At 36.8% G+C, this 18,287-nt stretch overlaps 2 protein-coding genes across 3 annotated transcripts in view; one reads left to right on the plus strand and one right to left on the minus strand.

The window, feature by feature from the left end:
* Positions 1 to 8,672, plus strand: part of PLA2G7 (phospholipase A2, group VII (platelet-activating factor acetylhydrolase, plasma)) — a 28,697-nt gene extending 20,025 nt beyond the window's left edge. For both annotated transcript variants that reach the window (XM_012664660.1, XM_012664661.1), the window contains 6 exons: positions 463 to 589; positions 1,484 to 1,597; positions 2,700 to 2,791; positions 3,989 to 4,159; positions 7,457 to 7,605; positions 8,347 to 8,672. In XM_012664660.1, coding sequence (XP_012520114.1) covers positions 463 to 589; positions 1,484 to 1,597; positions 2,700 to 2,791; positions 3,989 to 4,159; positions 7,457 to 7,605; positions 8,347 to 8,483 — 790 coding nt within the window. In that variant the 3' untranslated portion in view covers positions 8,484 to 8,672. The remainder of the gene's footprint in view (positions 1 to 462; positions 590 to 1,483; positions 1,598 to 2,699; positions 2,792 to 3,988; positions 4,160 to 7,456; positions 7,606 to 8,346) is intronic.
* Positions 8,673 to 11,332: 2,660 nt separating this feature from the next.
* The window catches only part of TDRD6 (tudor domain containing 6), a 13,935-nt gene continuing 6,980 nt past the window's right edge, over positions 11,333 to 18,287 (minus strand). Inside the window, exons 2-4 of the mRNA XM_012664645.1 lie at positions 17,104 to 17,228; positions 15,709 to 15,798; positions 11,333 to 11,356 (exon numbers count right to left, since the gene is read on the minus strand). Of these exons, the coding sequence (XP_012520099.1) occupies positions 11,333 to 11,356; positions 15,709 to 15,798; positions 17,104 to 17,228 (239 nt within the window). The remainder of the gene's footprint in view (positions 11,357 to 15,708; positions 15,799 to 17,103; positions 17,229 to 18,287) is intronic.

Here is an 18,287-nt window from a genome sequence, read left to right on the forward strand (position 1 = left end):
TGTTTATTGCATGCCATGTACTATATGCTAAGTATTTTTCATATACCATCTCATTTAGTCTCATAACAATCCTATGAGATAGTTACTATCTTCATTATTCTAAGAAAGAGCAAAATGAAAGTAAGAAAGGATAATTTGCCCCAAGTCACACAGCTAGTAAGTGGCAGCACTGGGATTTGGTTCCCAAGGGTGAGTTTTCAACGTGGCTAACGTTGCCTCCCAGAACCGTGAAGATAGATCGGGCTGAGTTTACCCATAACTTTTCGACAATAAACAGTAAGGTCTTTTTTCTAGAACTTCTTTTGGGTCCTTTTTAATTAAAGAAAAAAAAAAGTAGAGTGGAAGAAGAAAGAGAAGTTAAAAGATCAGAGGAAAGTTGAGCGAGGGATAGAGTTGAGGAGCCTGGGTCAGATGAGGAAGGGAGGGAGCATGTGTAAGTAATGAATTTTGCTTGTATTATAGAAATGGATCAGCATCTGCAACTTACTATTTCAAGGACCAGTCTGCTGCAGAAATAGGAAACAAGTCTTGGCTCTACTTTAGAACCCTAAAATCAGGTGACGATGTGAAATCTGAACGAAATAAACAGGTACATTGCAGTGAGAGGAGAAGTGGCTTCGCAAGTTAAAAGCATGTACAAAATGACGACATTTGCTAATTTAATTTTATGTATGGCATGATATGCTACCTCTCCTATCTCCTGTTCCCAAAAGATCTGTCAGTAGATTCTCTAAGTAATAAAATTCCCTTAATGAAATATCTGGTTCATAGTCAAAACAAAGGTAAACTCAAAAATCCTGGGTGATAACAGTGAATATTCAGGATTTTCTTGCATTAAAACCTCTAATTTTAGAATCTCAAAAGTGCTACAAAATAAACTAATAAATTTCCTCTCAGAGGCAATATAAAAAAAAAATCCTACTTTCCAGAGAGGTGGAATACAATAGCATTAAGAGTATAGGCCTTCGGATACAAGTTTCTATGTTTGAATCCTGGCTCCATTGCTCTGCAGTGGGGTGATCTTGGACAAGTTAATCTTTGCACTTCCGTGTTTTATCTGTCACTAAATAATGACTAATGACAGTATCTGTCTTACAAGGCTATTGGGATGATTAAGTGGAATAAAGCACACTGGCTGCTTCATTACAGGGATGCCTTACGTATGTTATGGCATTTAAGCCTTCCCACATTTCACTAGAGTAGGCATTATTATACAATAAGAGGAAGTTCAGAGAGGTTAAGTAAATCATCTGAAGTCATGCAGTAGGTAAGCAACAGAGCCAGGATTTAGACCAAGCTATACCTATGTGCGAAGCCGATGCCTGTGTCATTATGCTACCATGTATTGTAATCACGGACCACTTAGACGTTTCCAGTTTATAATCAATCAAATATTTTTCTCACATGCAACTTCTATACAAATTTTGAAATAATTGTTATAACTTTTCACTTTGTTTTTTCCTTCTTTTAATAACCGTATTAGTTACGTCACAGAGCAAAGGAATGTTCCCAAGCTCTCGATTTGATTCTTGACATTGATCATGGAAAGCCAGTGAAGAATGTATTAGATTTAGAGTTTGATGTGGGACAACTGAAGGTAAGCTTAAAAAAAAAGTCGTTTTTTCCCCTTGTCCTGTAGTTCTTTATTGTTCTTTGTTGTCTGATTATCTGCTATATTGCAAGGTACAACATGATGAAAGGCTGCAAAAAAAAAAAAGTATTACAACAAAGGGGAATGTATTTGGTTAAACTGTGCATGAAATTGCCACTAGTCAGTTTGGATCTGCAAAAATGGCAGTGTGGTATGGTTCAACTTTATACCTCCAGTGGAAGTATTATAGTTTGTTGGCTGACTCCTGTGTGTTTTTGAGCTTGATCTTGAAAAGTTGGTCAAAAGTTTTGGACAAACATTTGGGAGAGGGTGGAAGAATATCAGACAGAGTGGACAGACAGCATGAGCAGAGACTCAAAAATGTGTGTGGCATGTGGAGTGCAGGGAGAAGAGGATGACGGTCTGTTCTCCAGATACAGTGAAGAGTTTGTTACCCATCACCCAGCTACTCTCTCCTGTATCCATGCCTTGGTACATGCCCCCTTGACCTGACACACCTCTCCCCTTGACTAGCTCCCACCTAATCTTCAAGACTCCAGTTAGACATCACCTCCTCCAGGAAGCTTCCATGGATCCCAGTGCCCACCCCTGTGCCGGGTTCGCTATCTGTCATATGCGCTTCTTGGCACCCCTGTATTGTATTGCAGCATGTCTCTGTATCACTGTCTTCCTGGATAGGCGGTGAGCTCACTGCAAGTGAGACTGCGGTGCCTGGCACAGAGCAGGTGTTCCATCAATACTCATGGAATGAACTAACTAATGAATGTGGGGTGGGGAGAGGCAGAACTCAGAATTAATGTCAAAGTTGCAAGTGTGGGTGACTAAGAAGATCATTAAGTTTACTTCTGAACTTTTACATATGTGTTATATAGAGATAGAAAAATGTTTTTTTATATATATGTATATATGGTGAACAATAGATAGATATATGTGTGTATATGTATGTTCTCTTTTATAAGAAATCAAGGTCCTTAGCTGTTCCCATGAAATGAACGAACCATCATTGTATGATAGACAAAGTCATTTAGTCTGTTCTTCTAATACCATGTGAGATAGTTATGAATTTATATCATGCTTTTTCACATAGGACTCTATTGATAGGAAAAAAGTAGCAATAATTGGACATTCTTTTGGTGGAGCAACAGTTATTCAAACTCTTAGTGAAGACCAGAGATTCAGGTAAGAGAACAAGACAGATAAAGCAAAAGGGCAGTAAATTATTGGGGGAGGGGCAGTGATAACACATAGGAGATATCATTGTTTATCAGATTCTTAGTGAAGAAAGGAGCCTTTGAAGTTTATAAGTCTATTCCTTTGCTTGCATCAAGTGTTCTATGTAAATTTTCCTAGGCAGAAACCACCTACTACTCCTGCTATTAAAAACTCTCCCTACCCTTATATCTTTTCCCTCATTATTCTTACTTTTTTGCTCAGGGCTTAACATTTTTCACTTAGAAATACATCTCTATATATGTTTTTTCTAATGATAGTAATAATAACATTGCCATCTTACAGTACTGCCAGGCTTCCCCAATAGGTAGGACATTTTTTTAATCAGTTTTTTTTTCCCCTTCCATTTTTAAGGTGGAGCTGAATCTCAAATGACACAATCATTTGTGTAGGAGTGAGGAGCAGACCCCAGTTTTCTAACTTGTAGAAACATTTTTTTATTCTTGAAGTATTTCATTGCAGACTGATGAGATCATGTAAAACTAACCACAGAGAAAGTGGGCAGAATCAATTTGTGACATTTCTCCCTGAATTTCTTAAAATCTATTTCAATGTAAGGGAATTCTCTTCTTTTATTCATTTAGCAAAACATCAAGAAACATAGGATAAACTTAAAAAGAAAGTTGTATTTTCAAGTGCCATGCTTCCTATATTTTTCTTCAATACCCAGACAGTGTTTCAGGTGAAGCACCTCTCACTGTAAAGTAATGAGTCTACTGTTACTCTGAAAAAGGCATAATCCATACAATACAGAATGCACAAAAGCTCTGGAAACACAGGGAAAATGGTGCATTTATTGTACTTTTTCAGATACCCCCATGGTTTTCAAGAAAGTATTACTTATTTTAAAATTTATTTTAAACAATATAACTAAAAAATAAAATAAAAATGTTAAGGATATATGTTCTTAAAGGTTGCAATTCCTAGAGGCCTTCTAAAGAAAATGGTTGTATAATTGCAGGGCTGCAACCTTATAAAGCTAATCAGATCCCCTTTCCATATTGGAGTAGAATATCTCTTGCCCCCAGCAAGGTAACCCATAACAAACTGGTGTGGTGTATGTCTGCTAATCCAAGAATTACTAGAAAGTCCTGTATGCTGGCTAGTGTGTAAGCAGCCTTCTTTCCTTATTGTTGACGAATGCAGGTGTGGTATTGCCCTGGACCCATGGATGCTTCCAGTGGGTGATGAGGTGTATTCCCGAATTCCTCAGCCTCTCTTTTTTATCAACTCTGAACGGTTCCAATATTTAGATAATATCAAAAAAATGAAACAATGCTACTTGCCAGATAAAGAAAGAAAAATGATTACTATCAGGTAAGTATGAGAGACTTATTTCATCATCTGAAACAGAAACTTGGATAAATATCAACAGATATTATTTGGTAGCCAATACTGAATTGCTGAGTTGGTTGTTTAGACTTCCAATAAGCAGAACATTAGATAATTCTTATTAGATAATCTCAGTTTTTGAGTACATTTAGACTTAGTCTTTTTAAAATGGAAATGTTTTAGTAGTGTTAATGTATGAATGCATATACTAGTAATTGATATTAGCCTTATACTACATGCTACTTTTATCTAAACACCAGAACATACCTACACATTTATAGGCGTGGAGTAGGAGGGAAGTATTTCATCATTAGGCTAGACTAGGAACTCTTTGAAGAAAAAGTCATATCATCTATTGAGACCTGCAATGTATTTACCTGTTGGGAAAGAATATGAGTTTACCCCAAAACTATACCGGGGTACCCTTGAGCACTATGTTTATATCCTGGACATGAAAAAGAACTCCTTCTAGGGTTGTGAACTTTCGTGAGATATTCCAAAGCAAAGATAGAACTCACCCCTCTCACATCTGATACCTAGTCTATTTAGGAGAAAAAAAGAGGCAGGAAGGAAACACATAGAGTATAGGCCTCTTTGCTAGGCTCTCACCATATCCTTTTTCTTCCCTTCCCTGCCAGAAACTTTGAAAAAAATAGCATATGTTTAATATTTCATGTGCTTACTTCTATTCGCTCTTTGACTCTTGTGGTCTAGCTTCCTGAGCCACCACCAGCGTGTGCTGAAACTGGCCTGCTAAGCACACGAAAGGCCTCTGCACACCTCACCTGCAGCCTCAGCCTCTCTCTCCACATCCGCTGGACACTTGACTAGCTCTGTTTCTGCTCCCTCGGCCACCATGACCCTCCTCTGCGCGGCTTCTCCTATCATTTATGTGCTCTTTCCTTTTCTTCTCCTCAGGCCAGTCCTCGACTGTTGACGGCCTTCAGGTTTCTGCTCTCAGCTCTCTCATGACCCTGACTCTGTTTCCCTTTCTTTATGTTTCTGACACTCAAGTTTCAACTAGAATGTGGGGAAGAGTGAGAGGGAGTCAGGGTGGCTCTGTTTTCAGCTTGGATGACCAAAAGAATGATGGTTTGCTTATAAGAATCAGCAAAGTGAAGAGGAAGAGTTGCACTGGGTGGGACGGGGAAGATGTTGTCTTTTAACCTTGGAATTCGGTAGCTTGAGAACTGGGAAATCTGGATGGAGACGTCCGGCCACAAATTGGACGAGTACAGAATTTGCATGACATTATAGATGAAACCCTGGACTAGATGAGACTGCAAAATGAGGAAAGAATTGTTCTGGGAATAGAATCTTGAGGAATGCCTACATTTAGCCACTGAGAGAAGGGCGAAGGCCCATGAAGAGCACAAAATGGTCAGGGCCAGAAGGGAAGATGCAATGTTGAGGCAATGAAGAGGAAAAAAAAAAAGTACAAGAAAGACATCAGATGTTAAATGTCCCAGAGGTGGTAGAAAATGAACATAAATAAAAGGCCATTCCATTTGATGTTAGGCTATGGATGAATGTAGAGAAGTTATATCTCTATAAACTTTATACAGTTTAGTATGGGAAAAATTTTTAAAAAAAATCTATTTAATTCAAAGCTTAAATCCAATGTGTTTTGAGTTGCATCAGATAGATATCAAGTTCCGTGGTGAGGGCAGGTGGCAGGCTGTGGCTCTGAGTTCAGGGCCTCTTTAACACAGAACACATTCCACCTACTCAAATTGGAAGTATTCTAGTGTACTAAAAAACAGGAATCATTCCTTTTAAAATCAAGGTACCAACTAAGACAGGATTCTTTGAATTGTTTTTCTAGAGGGAAGATGAATATACTGTAGGATCCCTAAGGGAACAGTCTGTGACCCTCAAATATTTAGGTTATTAAATAAGAAATGTCCAATTTCCTTAACTACAGTTGATATCTCTGACATTTCACTTTGACACTTCTTGTTTTATTTTTATTGTGAAGGTACATCCTAATTTTTTCAAACACATGGTTTGGCTTGTGATTATCTTTCAAATTTATTTTTTAGAGCAATTTTTTTGAAACAATGGATAAGTCAAAAATTCACATCATTTTCAAATATGAGTTCTGTCGTGGAACCAATGCAGTACAGACAGCTCGAAATACCAACATAGTGTTTGAGAAGGATGTGGCTAATGAACACACTGTACATCGATGGTTTGAGAAGTTCCGTTCTGGTGATTTTAATCTTGAAAATGAGCCAAATGGGCGACCTGAGACCAAGGTGGATAATAATGAGCTGAAAGCTATAGGGTAAGCAAATCCATCTCAACCTACGTGTGAATTAGTAAGGTTTTACGCTACTATTCCAACAATATTGGACCATTTGAAACAAATCGGCAAGGTCAAGAAGCTGGATAGATGGGTTCCGCCAGAATCAAACAAGTGTCAGAAGAAAAATCATCTTGAAGCTTGCCTTTCTTTGCTGTCATGACATAAAGGTGAACCATTTCTATGCCGTATTGTTACATGTGATGAAAAATAGATTCTTTTTGACAATCACCAGCATTCGGCACTATGGTTGGATAAAGATGAAGTGCTGAAACACAGTCCAAAGCCGAATATTCATCAAAAAAAGCCAATGGTGTCTGGTGGTCCAGCACTGGTATTATCCACTACAGCTTCATGAAACCTGGTCAGTCATTAACTGCAGTCTGTAATCTATTACTGCAATCTACTGCAACCAGCTGGACAAAATGATGAGGATGCTTGCAATTAAGAAGCTGAGATTGGCCAATAGAGACGGGCCAATCTTCTTGCAAGACAACACTCCACCACATGTCATACAAACAACGCTGCTCAAACTACAGAGGTTGGACTTGGAAGCTCTCTGTTGTCCATCATTCTCACCAGACCTTGCACCAACTGACTACCACTTCTTCCAGGTTTTGGACCACATCTTGCAAGGAAAAATATTCAATTCTCAACAAGCTGTTTTTGCAATTTCATTGCCACTTCCTCTCTAGGCTTCTTTGCTGCTGGCATAAACAAGCTACCGTTAAGATGGCAAAACTATGTTGATAGTTTAGGCGCATACTTTGATTAATTGTACTGCTTGTTTGAGATACAATAAACTAAACTTGTGATTTGAAATTCGACAAATAGATCTAAGGCAATCAAATTACAAGTTTTATTTCCATGCTTTTGAATAAATAGGCCAAACAGGCCAGTATCTTTCCTATACCCTAACTACAAAGATAATTTTATCAAACAATGTGATTTTTTAAAATACTTCATTTCTCTTTTAGGGGTTCAGTCCATCAGAATTTTGCTGACTTCACTTTTGCAACTGGCAAAATATTTGGACACATACTCGCATTAAAAGGAGATATAGATTCAAATGTAGCTATTGATCTTAGCAACAAAGCTTCATTAGCATTCTTACAAAAGCATTTAGGTAAGAAACTAATGTTCTTTCTTGATAAACCCGATGAATCTCAGGACAAAACTGTCTATCTTAACACTTTAGTCCCATTTTAACTGTTTCCAGTTGGTTTACAGTTGAATAAAGCAGTAAATCAGTTTGAAAGCAAAATTTGACAAAGTTAACTGTGCTGCTTTACAGACTATGTATCATGCAAAGCAAGTCTATCTGTTAAAGCTTATAGTCTTTCTATGAAGCCTGGGTTGCACTTCCACTTGGAGAGTTCTGACAGCTGGGGTCCTCCCTCCATTCTCTAATTTGCAGGCAGCTGACAGGATACACCTTGCCTCTACAATCATTATGTAATTTATGTAATTCATAATTCTGTTGTACCACCTAGAGCTGCAGTCCCCCAACCCCCAGGCGGCAGACCGGTACTGGTTCCTGGCCTGTTAGGGACCAGGCAGAAGAGTTCCACCACTCCCCGCCCCCCATCCGTGGAAAAATTGTCTTACATGAAACTTGGGAAGGGGGGCGCACAGCAGGAGGTGGGCTAGCAAGTGAAGCTTCATTAGTATTTACAGCTGCTCCCCTCCCCATTGCTCACATCACCGCCTGACCTCTGCCTCCCCCACCACCCCTGTCCATGGAAAAACTGTCTTCCATGAAACCGGTCCCTGGTGCTAAGAAGGTTGGGGACTGCTGACCTAGAGGCACTGAACTGTTTAATGCTGTCAAAAGTTTAATATGTTTATTAACATTTATGTTTTTCAGGACTTCATAAAGATTTTGATAAGTGGGACTATCTGGTTGAAGGAGAGGATAAGAATCTTATTCCAGGGAGCAATATTAACACGACCGACCAACATGCCGCTCTGCAGAACTCTACAGGAATACAGAAACAGAATTAGGATTAAAAGAGCTTTTTAAAAAGTCTTGGTTCAAAACTGTCTAACATTGTGCGTGTGTGTGTGAGAGAGATTTTAATGTATTTTCCCAAAGCACTCATATTTTAAAATGTAGGCTATACTATAATAGTGAGTGAGGCTTGAACTAAGATTTTTTCATTTAAATATGAAGAATGCAGAATACAAAAATCATACCGGCCTAAAATTTAATCTTACTAAGATATCTTTTTTTAGTGTCAAAGTTAAAAACTGCTTTTATATTACTTTAGTAACAGACAGGTATATTAAAAGAGGCACCATGCCCGTGAAAACTTGTTGGAATGACATAATACTGCTTAAATATACAGTAAAAACAGATTTTATTGCCTTTTATTCTCTATTATGAACAGTATGATTGAATTTTAGCAACATGATATTCTAGGTGGAATTTGACAGCATTTCTCTTTGACTTTTAGTCATGATAAGAAAAATTAGATCAAGCTAATATTAATAATAAAGCCATTGTTTGAGCACAGTATTGGTGATACTGTACAATTTTGATATGATGACTAAATGGGGAAGGGACAAGGGTTAAGAATTTTGGAGACAAGGCAGAGGCAGTGGATATAGTGGATATAGTGAGTGAGGCTTGAACTAAAAAAAATTGGCAATGTTTTTGCATTTTCTTTAATGCTTTGTCTCTGATGCATTCTACTTACTAAAGAAAGGTGCCATTCGATTATAGCATATAGCAGGGATTCCAACTATAACACATTAGTTATTCACCCTAAGGCTGTACAGGAAAACAAAGGAAACATTCAGAATTACATTTATCTTCTTCATTTTCCAATTAATTCTATTTAATAGATATTTTAAATTCTATATATAGTAGTAAAAGTAGTATTCTTTTATTATTTAGTATCATTTTATTCCATTTAATTAAGTGGAGGTAAAAAGACAGCTTAAAAATATATACACTTACACATCTGGGAATCATGGAAAATCATTTTTTTCCCTGAGGGATATAAGAATTTATGCCAATCATTAGTTAAGTATATACTTTAGTCTAAGTATTATCTTGTTCCTGTGAATTCTCCATAATTAATTTAGCCTGTGTGAACAAGGTAGTCAGTACTTAGTAAGCAAATCTGGTTAACTGTTTCATCTCTATCCCTTTTGCCCAGCTATTAAGTTTACTGTGTATCCTGATTTTGTACCTCAGGCCTAGCTTAGTGGTGTAAGGGGCAGGATCACTCATTCTGAGAAGTTTGACTTCTCTCTCCTATAGCCATTCAGATTAAATTTTTCAAAATAGGGAGTTAAACTCAGCTTGAAACTGAAGGCTTTCTATAATCTGACCCTAATGCATCTTCTCTGACCTTCTGTCCTGGTAATTCACAATTACATTGTCTATATGAGTGAGTCACACTCGTCTGTTCTTTATCCCAGGAATAAGTAATATACTCATCTACCTCAATTATTTTTAATGCAAAACCCTTTCCTTTCTACTTACTGAAATTATACTCAGTTCTTAGTTCATTTCTATTAGGCTTCAGGGTCTGATAATGTTTCATACACATAACATCTTTTCCCCAGTCTCATTTGGCAAAGCTTCTCCTTACTCATTTCAGAAATGGATAAACATTCCAATTGTAATGATGTTCCATTCAAGAACAATTTTTTTTTTTTACAATCCTTTGTTGGTGGTATATGCTGATGCTGAATGGAGAAAACAAGTTCTGAAAATAACCAATAAGTTAAGGTTAAAAAAAAAAAAAACTAGCATAGTGCACACTTAATTTTTTTCAGGAAAAAGAAACATTTACCAAATGTCTACTCCTTTTCTGGTACTTTAAATAAATTATGTCTAATCTTAAAAACACTGTAAAAAAGGTTTTATCATCACCATTTTACAGATGAGGAAGATGAAGGCTCAAAGATACCACATAACCTGCCCGGATCTTGTATAACTAAGTAGCATGTAGCTAAGATCTATACTCTGCAAAATCATGTTTAAAATCATGGGCTTTGAAGTTAGATAGGTGTGGGTTTGGTCAAGCCTCTGAGAATCACTAGATATCTGACCTTGGGCAAGTTATTTAACTTCTCTAAAAAGCTTCAATTTTCTCACCTATAAAATATAGATAATATTAATATGTATCTCAAAGATGATGGTTAAAATGAGAAAATGTATTTAAAGTACCCAGTACATAAGAACTAACATTTACTATTACTTTGCTTCCCCCAATCTCTAATTACAGAGGAGAGAGGAACCACGGATATTCAAGAATCCTATTTTCTTTTTAATAAAATGAGACCACCATGCCATTAAGGATAAACTTTATTCAGATCTTATATCACATTAGAATACCTCCAAATTCGAACAGAATATTAGTCAGATGTTTTATTAGACAGGCAGCCAAAGTTTCAAAATCAAAACAAAAATTCTGAAGGCATTACTGCTAACAAAGCTACCCTCCTAAGTAGCCTCGTATCATGCACTTGTCATGAACTTATACTTTTCTATTTTAATTTAAACACTATATTCAAAAGATATCAAAATAGTTTTTTCGAAATGTGAGTTATGAGTTAGTAAATTGTTTACCAAATAAATCCTCTCGACTGATTAGAAACAACACAAAGCAGAGGAAAGATCCTAGATCCATACAGACAGCAATACGACTACAGATACACTGCACAGTCAACCTGAGACCTATTTCGTTTTCCACTTATATCAAAGTTTTTGAAAATGACAACTTCTTAGCGTAAAATGCTTTCGATTTCCTCAAATACTCTCTTGGTCTGGGTAAGATGCCACTTATTTAAGAGCAGCTTCTGACTGATTGGCCACATCTATGGATCCACGGTTAAATCTACATCACCTCCAGACTCCTTATCTGAAACGAGAAGAGAAAAACCTCAAGCTGAGAAAGAAATATAAAAACAAAAAAATTATTTATGTGGGTGCTGCTATGACAAATTTAATGTCCTCTAAAAGGAGGGAAGGGGGACAGATCAGTATTCTAACTATTACAGTGAATTATTCCTATAGAAATAGGTTTTTTTCTTCTTTTTAGTATTTTGGTTCTTGCACTGTACCTATCATCAAGTCTCTCTAAAAGATTATGAAATTGGAGTATTATATTTTGCTAGAATGATGTTAACAAGTCTAATAATCAAGGCCGAGCGCAGTGGCTCACGGCCTGAAATCCTAGCACTCTGGGAGGCCAAGGCGGGTGGATTGCTCAAGGTTAGGTGTTCCAGACCAGCCTGAGCAAGAGCAAGATGCCATCTCTGCTAAAAATAGAAAGGAATTAGCCGAACAACTAAAAATATATAGAAAAGAAATTAGCCAGGCATGGAGGTGCACACCTGTAGTCCCAGCTACTCGGGAAGCTGAGGCAGGAGGATCGCTTGAGCCCAGGAGTTTGAGGTTGCTGTGAGCTAGGCTGATGCCACGGCACTCTAGCCAGAGCAATAAAGCCAGACAAAAAAAAAAAAAGTCTAATAATCAATGAGTTCTTTGCTCTCTTTGATTAGTGTGTATTTTTCACATAATACTAAAGTCACCAAGAGCTAATTTTATCCTCAATGTGCCTCAATTCTAAGAACCAACATGCTATTTATGAGCAATATAAAATAACCAAGAACATCCAACAAGCTAAATCTTATGTAAACTAAAAATTCATAAATCCTAAGAGATTATTTTAAAAAGGTCATTTGAATATATAAGCTAATTAACACTAAGAAAATCCTTTAAAATATGAATTTATCAAACTCACCATTTAACTTTCAAGATTAATTCAATCAACAAACAAATTTCTTGTGATATATCAAGAAATCCTCCTTTTGGTTATTTATCCCCATAAGCACATTTAAACATTTTTACCTGAAGTGGTTTTTCCCCCCCACCACTAACATCCAGAGAAATTAATTAACCATTTTTGTTTGAGAGATTCAGCATAATGGTATCTTTAAGACCTGGCAATTCTGGGTGATAAAAGTATTTTGTTTTAAAAACACAAGTTACCTTGAATTATGGTATCATCCGATGACATGAAGTAAAGATCTTTTCCCACTGTTTGGAGTACAACCTAACAAAAGGAACCTTTGGATTACTACCAATTCTTTAAGTACAAAATAGTTTAAATCAGAAATAGGACCCTGGATAAATCAGAAAGAAAGTAAACAGTAAGAAGTATTCCTATTAAAATTATGGCAATCTAATTTTATAGTGAAGAATCACTTCAAGTGCATTTTCCATTATTTAAATACTCATTATCTGGAACATCTCCACTGGAGCACTCCACACAGGGAGTAAAGTACCCTGTCTCAGTTGTGAGCTCTCAAACCCTCTGACAAGTCTGGTTTTGGTGAAGGCGGGAGGGACATCATTGTTCAAGGGGCTGCTATTCAAACACATTATCTACGATGAGCCGCAGATCCTTTGAAGACAAGGGGCAGGGATATATTTCTCCTATATTCTTTTCAATGTGCGTGCATGATGTGATACAGAAACTAATTAGTGAGCTATATTCTTATGGTAAAATGAAATAGCTCAGAAAAAAACAAATACTAAAAAATTATAATTAGAAAGACTCCCAGATCATAGTGACTTGATATATCATAAAAAAATAGTCATGCATAGTACTCACAATATTCACTTTTTAGAGAAAACTAGCTCATTTGTAGGCAGGCATCCTTATCTAAGAGCTTACTCAAATTTGAGGAATCTTTAACTCCCATTAGTAATCAAACCAAAAATGTAAAGCTTTACTAGTTAGTTTCTATGTGTCTGCTAATTGGCTTAAGGCCAGAGGTAATTGTGTATATATTATTTTATGTCCACATTAAATAGTCCCAAATAGTTTTTTCCTATTTACCAGGTAATAGGGTACTTTGTCCAAATAGAATCCTGTATGTACATATGTATGTGTTTGTCTGTGGACTCTTCACAATTAATAGATGGAGACAATCAGAATGTAAAAGGAAGGTTTAGTAAATACTGATGCAAAAAACTATCAGGCTATTCTTTTTGACAAGTACACCAAAAAAGAACTAGCATAAGAAGGTGAAGAGAGATGTTCCATATTTTTAATACTAAAAATTTTAAGTGACCTAAATACCCAACACTATGAGAAATTGTTTAATGCATTATGGTTCATTAATGCCATGAAATATTACACAGCTATCAAATTGTTATGGCCTTCTGGTTGCAGCCAAGATGGAGTAAGCTTACTGCAACCTCTCTCTCTTTCACTTTCTCTTTTCTGATTACAACTAAAAATTCTAGACAGAATATATAAAGCAACTACCTGAGGACACTCACAAGTAAACAAGGATGGGAAGATAAGGGCTAAAGTAAAAACTTGAATAATGACTCACAACAGGGGTGAATTTTACAGGGTTTTTGGTTTTGTTCTTTCTTTCTTTACTTCTTTGTCTCCTGGTTTTGACCTTAGGGTAGGCTAAATCAAAACTTCCCAGCTGGGGGAAAATGCAAAACTCTGAGAGAAATCCCCTATTTCTAGCCAGAGGATTGGGATAAAGAGCCCCTGAATTTTATAGAGCAGCAGTTCCCAATCTTTTTGGCACCAGGGACCCATTTCACGGAAGAAAATTTTTTCACAGACGGGTGGTGTTAGGGGAGAGGGAAGTGGAGCTCAGGCAGTGATGCAAGCGATGGGGAGCGGCTGTAAACACAGACAAAGCTTCACTTGCTCACCCCACAGCTCACCTCCTGCTGTGCGGTCGGTTCTTCACTCACTCTGGGGTTCAGGACTGCAGCTATAGAGTAAGGAAGGGGTAGGAAATCCCACTACTATTATATTGTGGTGTTGTTGTTGTGTTGTTGTTTTCTCATTTTTCTTCTGGCCTTGTCCTCAGGGGAGCCCGAGTTACTGCCTGGTGACAGCAATGGCAATGCAGGTACCCAAAAATGTGAGAGATGACCTGTCTCTCTGGCCAGTGGAACCAGGAAAAGGTCCTCTGGCTATCTGAAGAGTAGGAGGAGGAGATTATTTTCATTCTCTCTTTATCTGCTTCACTCCAAAGGCAGGCTCAGCCAAACAGAACTTCATGACAGAACCTTGAGAAAAACATATTTCTGGCCAGAGAACAGAAAAAGAGGCTATTGAGGGCTGGATAAAAGAGGAACCCAGGAGTCAAAAAGTATGGAGGAAATCTCAGAGAGGAAAGAAGTTGGAAATATTTAACACCCAATACAAGGAATTAATATAAGTCCCAGGATCATCCCTGAGCTATGCACATGCAGAACAGGACCAAATAAACACAGCAAAGTCTTTGATACCTGACTACCATATAAACCACTGACCGAGTCCCAGACTAACCCGAATGGCTTATATACTGGGCAGACCAGAACAACACAGCAAAGGCTTTGCAAACTAAACTGATGTGGGAACCACTAGCTACAGGAGAGACAGAACTTGTGGTATGAACTTAAATAGGATGATCATCTGCTAAAACAAAAACTTTGACATTCTCCAGATTTCAATGAGACCCAAAGTCCTATAATATTTTCAATGTCCAGGATAGAATCCAAAGTTACTCAACATACAAGAATCAGGAAAAGCTGACCATTTCTCTAAGGAAAAGACAACCATCAGGTACAAACCCTGAGGTGACCACATATTGGAACTATCAGACAAACACTGTGAAATGGAAGTTAAAGAAGCTCAACAAACCCCAAACAAGATAAGCTGAAATGCCCAGATACCTCATATTGGCATGGGAAGTTGCCCACTACATAGTCTTAAATGAACAATATTAAACTACATATAGAATGAAATCAATTGTGTCCAAAATATGTAGATTAAATACTTATATTCCATATAAACAGAAAAATTATGGAAAAAACAAAACTGATCAACCTGTTTGTCTTTGAATGGGTATATTACAGGTTATCGTTACTTTCTTATTTTTAATTTTGCCATATTTCCTAGATTTTCTGCCTCAAGCATGTATTTTATAAGAGTCATGAACACCAATCAATTTTCATTCTGTAAGTGAAAAGCAAGGAATAAAACATTAATTACTAGTTTTCTCAAAGGGATACTTGGCTGAAGTCCAGAAATATTGATTTTGTTACTGCTGTTCTTAACTGTTGTTATAACATTATTTTTTCCCCATTTTTCCTAATACAAGGGCTTTGGAAATAGTTTGTTAAATAACCTTTCAAAATGAAGACCAATGTGCTCATTAATTAATTACTATTTATATAATTCCATACCTCAGATGGACTCTTATCCAATTTGGGTATGCCATTCCAGACATTCTCAGGGTTCACTATCTCCTCCATACCATTTGAAAAGTTCATAACCTATAAGAGAAAACAGAAAATTTTAAAAATTTGGCAACTTCCAAAAATGGTAATTGACTTATGTACCATAGCTATCTTTTTTAAAATAACATATTTCAAAAGACAATGAATATGATGCTATTAAACTTCAATCATATGTTTCAAACTCAATGCTACTTCAGTTCAACAAACATATATGGAGTATCTATGCTTGGAGATTAGAGATGGATAAAATTCAAGTAATTCAAAATCTGGTGGAGAAAAGACCTCTAAGCAGATAATTATAATACAATGCAGGAAGTACAGACTTCTGCAGTAGCAGGTATAGGAATATAATACAGGTATAAAGCTTTGAGGGGGAGGTGAGGAAGGTCGAGGACAAGGAGAAGTTTAGAAAATAATGTCTGTGAGTCAGTGAATGTTTCGTGGAAGGGCCAACAGCTATAGAAATCTTTAAAGATAAATGGGAATGAACCCATTTGGTAATGGGATGGAATATAGGCAAAAGAGAACTGCATTATTAAATACACCAAAGCAGCAAGAAAAAGTGTGTATATAAAAGAAGTTAAGTGAACAGATGTCCATCTAATCTAAAGTACAAAATATATAGAATTAAGACCTATGGTTGGAGAGGTACATGGATGCTCAATTCCAGAGGGACTCCTGCATCATGTTAATGACCTTGACTTTTACATTCTAGATCAGCGGTTTGCCAATATTAACAGTAGAAGAATGCACATTCCAGAATCCTAACCCCAGAAATTCTGAATTGACAGGCCAGGCCAAGGCTCAGGAATCTACAATTTAAGAAACACATCTGGTGACTCTGGTACAGGTGGTTTTCAGAACAGAGGAGAAAGACAATCGCCTGGAAATCCCTAGTAGAAATCACGTCGGATTTGCATTTGACAAACTTCACGCTGGCACAGTGGACAATCAATTTGAGGAAGACTAGAAGAAGTAAACCAAATAGAAGGTTATTAGAGTAATGTGAAATTGTGAGTGTTGTGAAATCAGGGACTCAACTAAGGTAATAAGTGGCATTAGGTATAAAAAGGTCCAACTAAGAATAAGTAGAAAGTGTAGAACTTGATGACTAATAGGATTTTAGGGGTAAGAAAGATAGTTGAAAGAGTAGGATGATTTTTTTTGCTAGGATTCTTTTACAAGAACATTTCAAATGATTTTTGCACTACAGCAAATTACCAAGGGGAACAAGCAGGTAAATATCTGTTCAGTTGCATTCTCTGGTCTAATAAAGTTTGGTAAAACTTCCTTAACAGGCTGCAAGTACATTTTGAGATAAAGTACTTAAACTTCACTTACCCTTGTGCCTTCCTCAGCTATTTCCAAGATCTTACATTTAGACCACGTGTTTCTTTGACTTGACCACACAACACATTTGGATCCAACAGTAAAGGCTTTCAGAGTGTAGGTGTTCTGTGGCTGAGCTGCCAAATTCAATAGAGTAAGACTCAATGTATACCTCTTAATTCCTTAATGTGAGATGCACAAGCAAAGTATTTTCCTTAGTCTGCATTTACTATTCCTACATAATCAAAATCATGTAATTAGTATTGTTAATATGTTCTAAGTCTAACTCCTTACTTCAATTTTATTTTTCTAGTGCCCTCTCCCCATATAATCCCCTACTGCTTTCCTAAAAAAAACCAAAAACAAACCACCATCATAAGAATGTGAATCTGACTTCTAACACTGAAAATTACTACAAAGTGCTGGTACTATTACTGTACGTGATATTGTCTACAGTAGTTACAACAGCCGTTCCTATAGCAAAGGAGCATGCTGCAAGTGAGCAAATATTCTTATCACGAAGCTAATACTTACTAGTATTAAAATGTGAAAATGAGGAATAAATATCTAATGCAAGGGTAATATTTAAATAAACTATGGTGTGCCCAAAGGATGGCATACTATGCAATTAAAATATTCTGCAAGTATTTCAAGGGGATTAAAATGCAGGATTCAAAATTGTATGATAGTATAATCTGTATTCAGTTTTTAAAACTGTATATAAATAGACATACACAAAGAACAAGAAGAAAGTATGCCATGGTGTTGACAGTGGTTATCTTGGTGGTAAGAGTATGATTATTTTCATTCTCATTATTCTATTACTTTCTCTATTTTGCACAATGGTTCAAATTTAATAATATAAAAATTGACATTTAAAAAATATAGCACTGATTATGCAAAACTAAAAGCCATGTCATGTAACATTTAAGCCTCTTTAAGTAGCAAAGAAAATAGCAATAAAATAATTTATAAAAAGTTAATATAGGCCGGGCGCGGTGGCTCACGCCTGCAATCCTAGCACTCTGGGAGGCCAAGGTGGGTGGATTGTTTGAGCTCAGGAGTTCGAGACCAGCCTGAGCAAGAGCGAGACCCCGTCTCTACCATAAATAGAAAGAAATTAATTGGACAGCTAAAAATATATAGAAAAAATTAGCCGGGCATGGTGGCACGTGCCTATAGTCCAGCTACTCGGG

The sequence above is a fragment of the Propithecus coquereli genome, unplaced genomic scaffold, assembly GCF_000956105.1.
Source record: "Propithecus coquereli isolate 6110/MARCELLA unplaced genomic scaffold, Pcoq_1.0 Scaffold90, whole genome shotgun sequence".
NCBI classification, from domain to species: domain Eukaryota; kingdom Metazoa; phylum Chordata; class Mammalia; order Primates; family Indriidae; genus Propithecus; species Propithecus coquereli.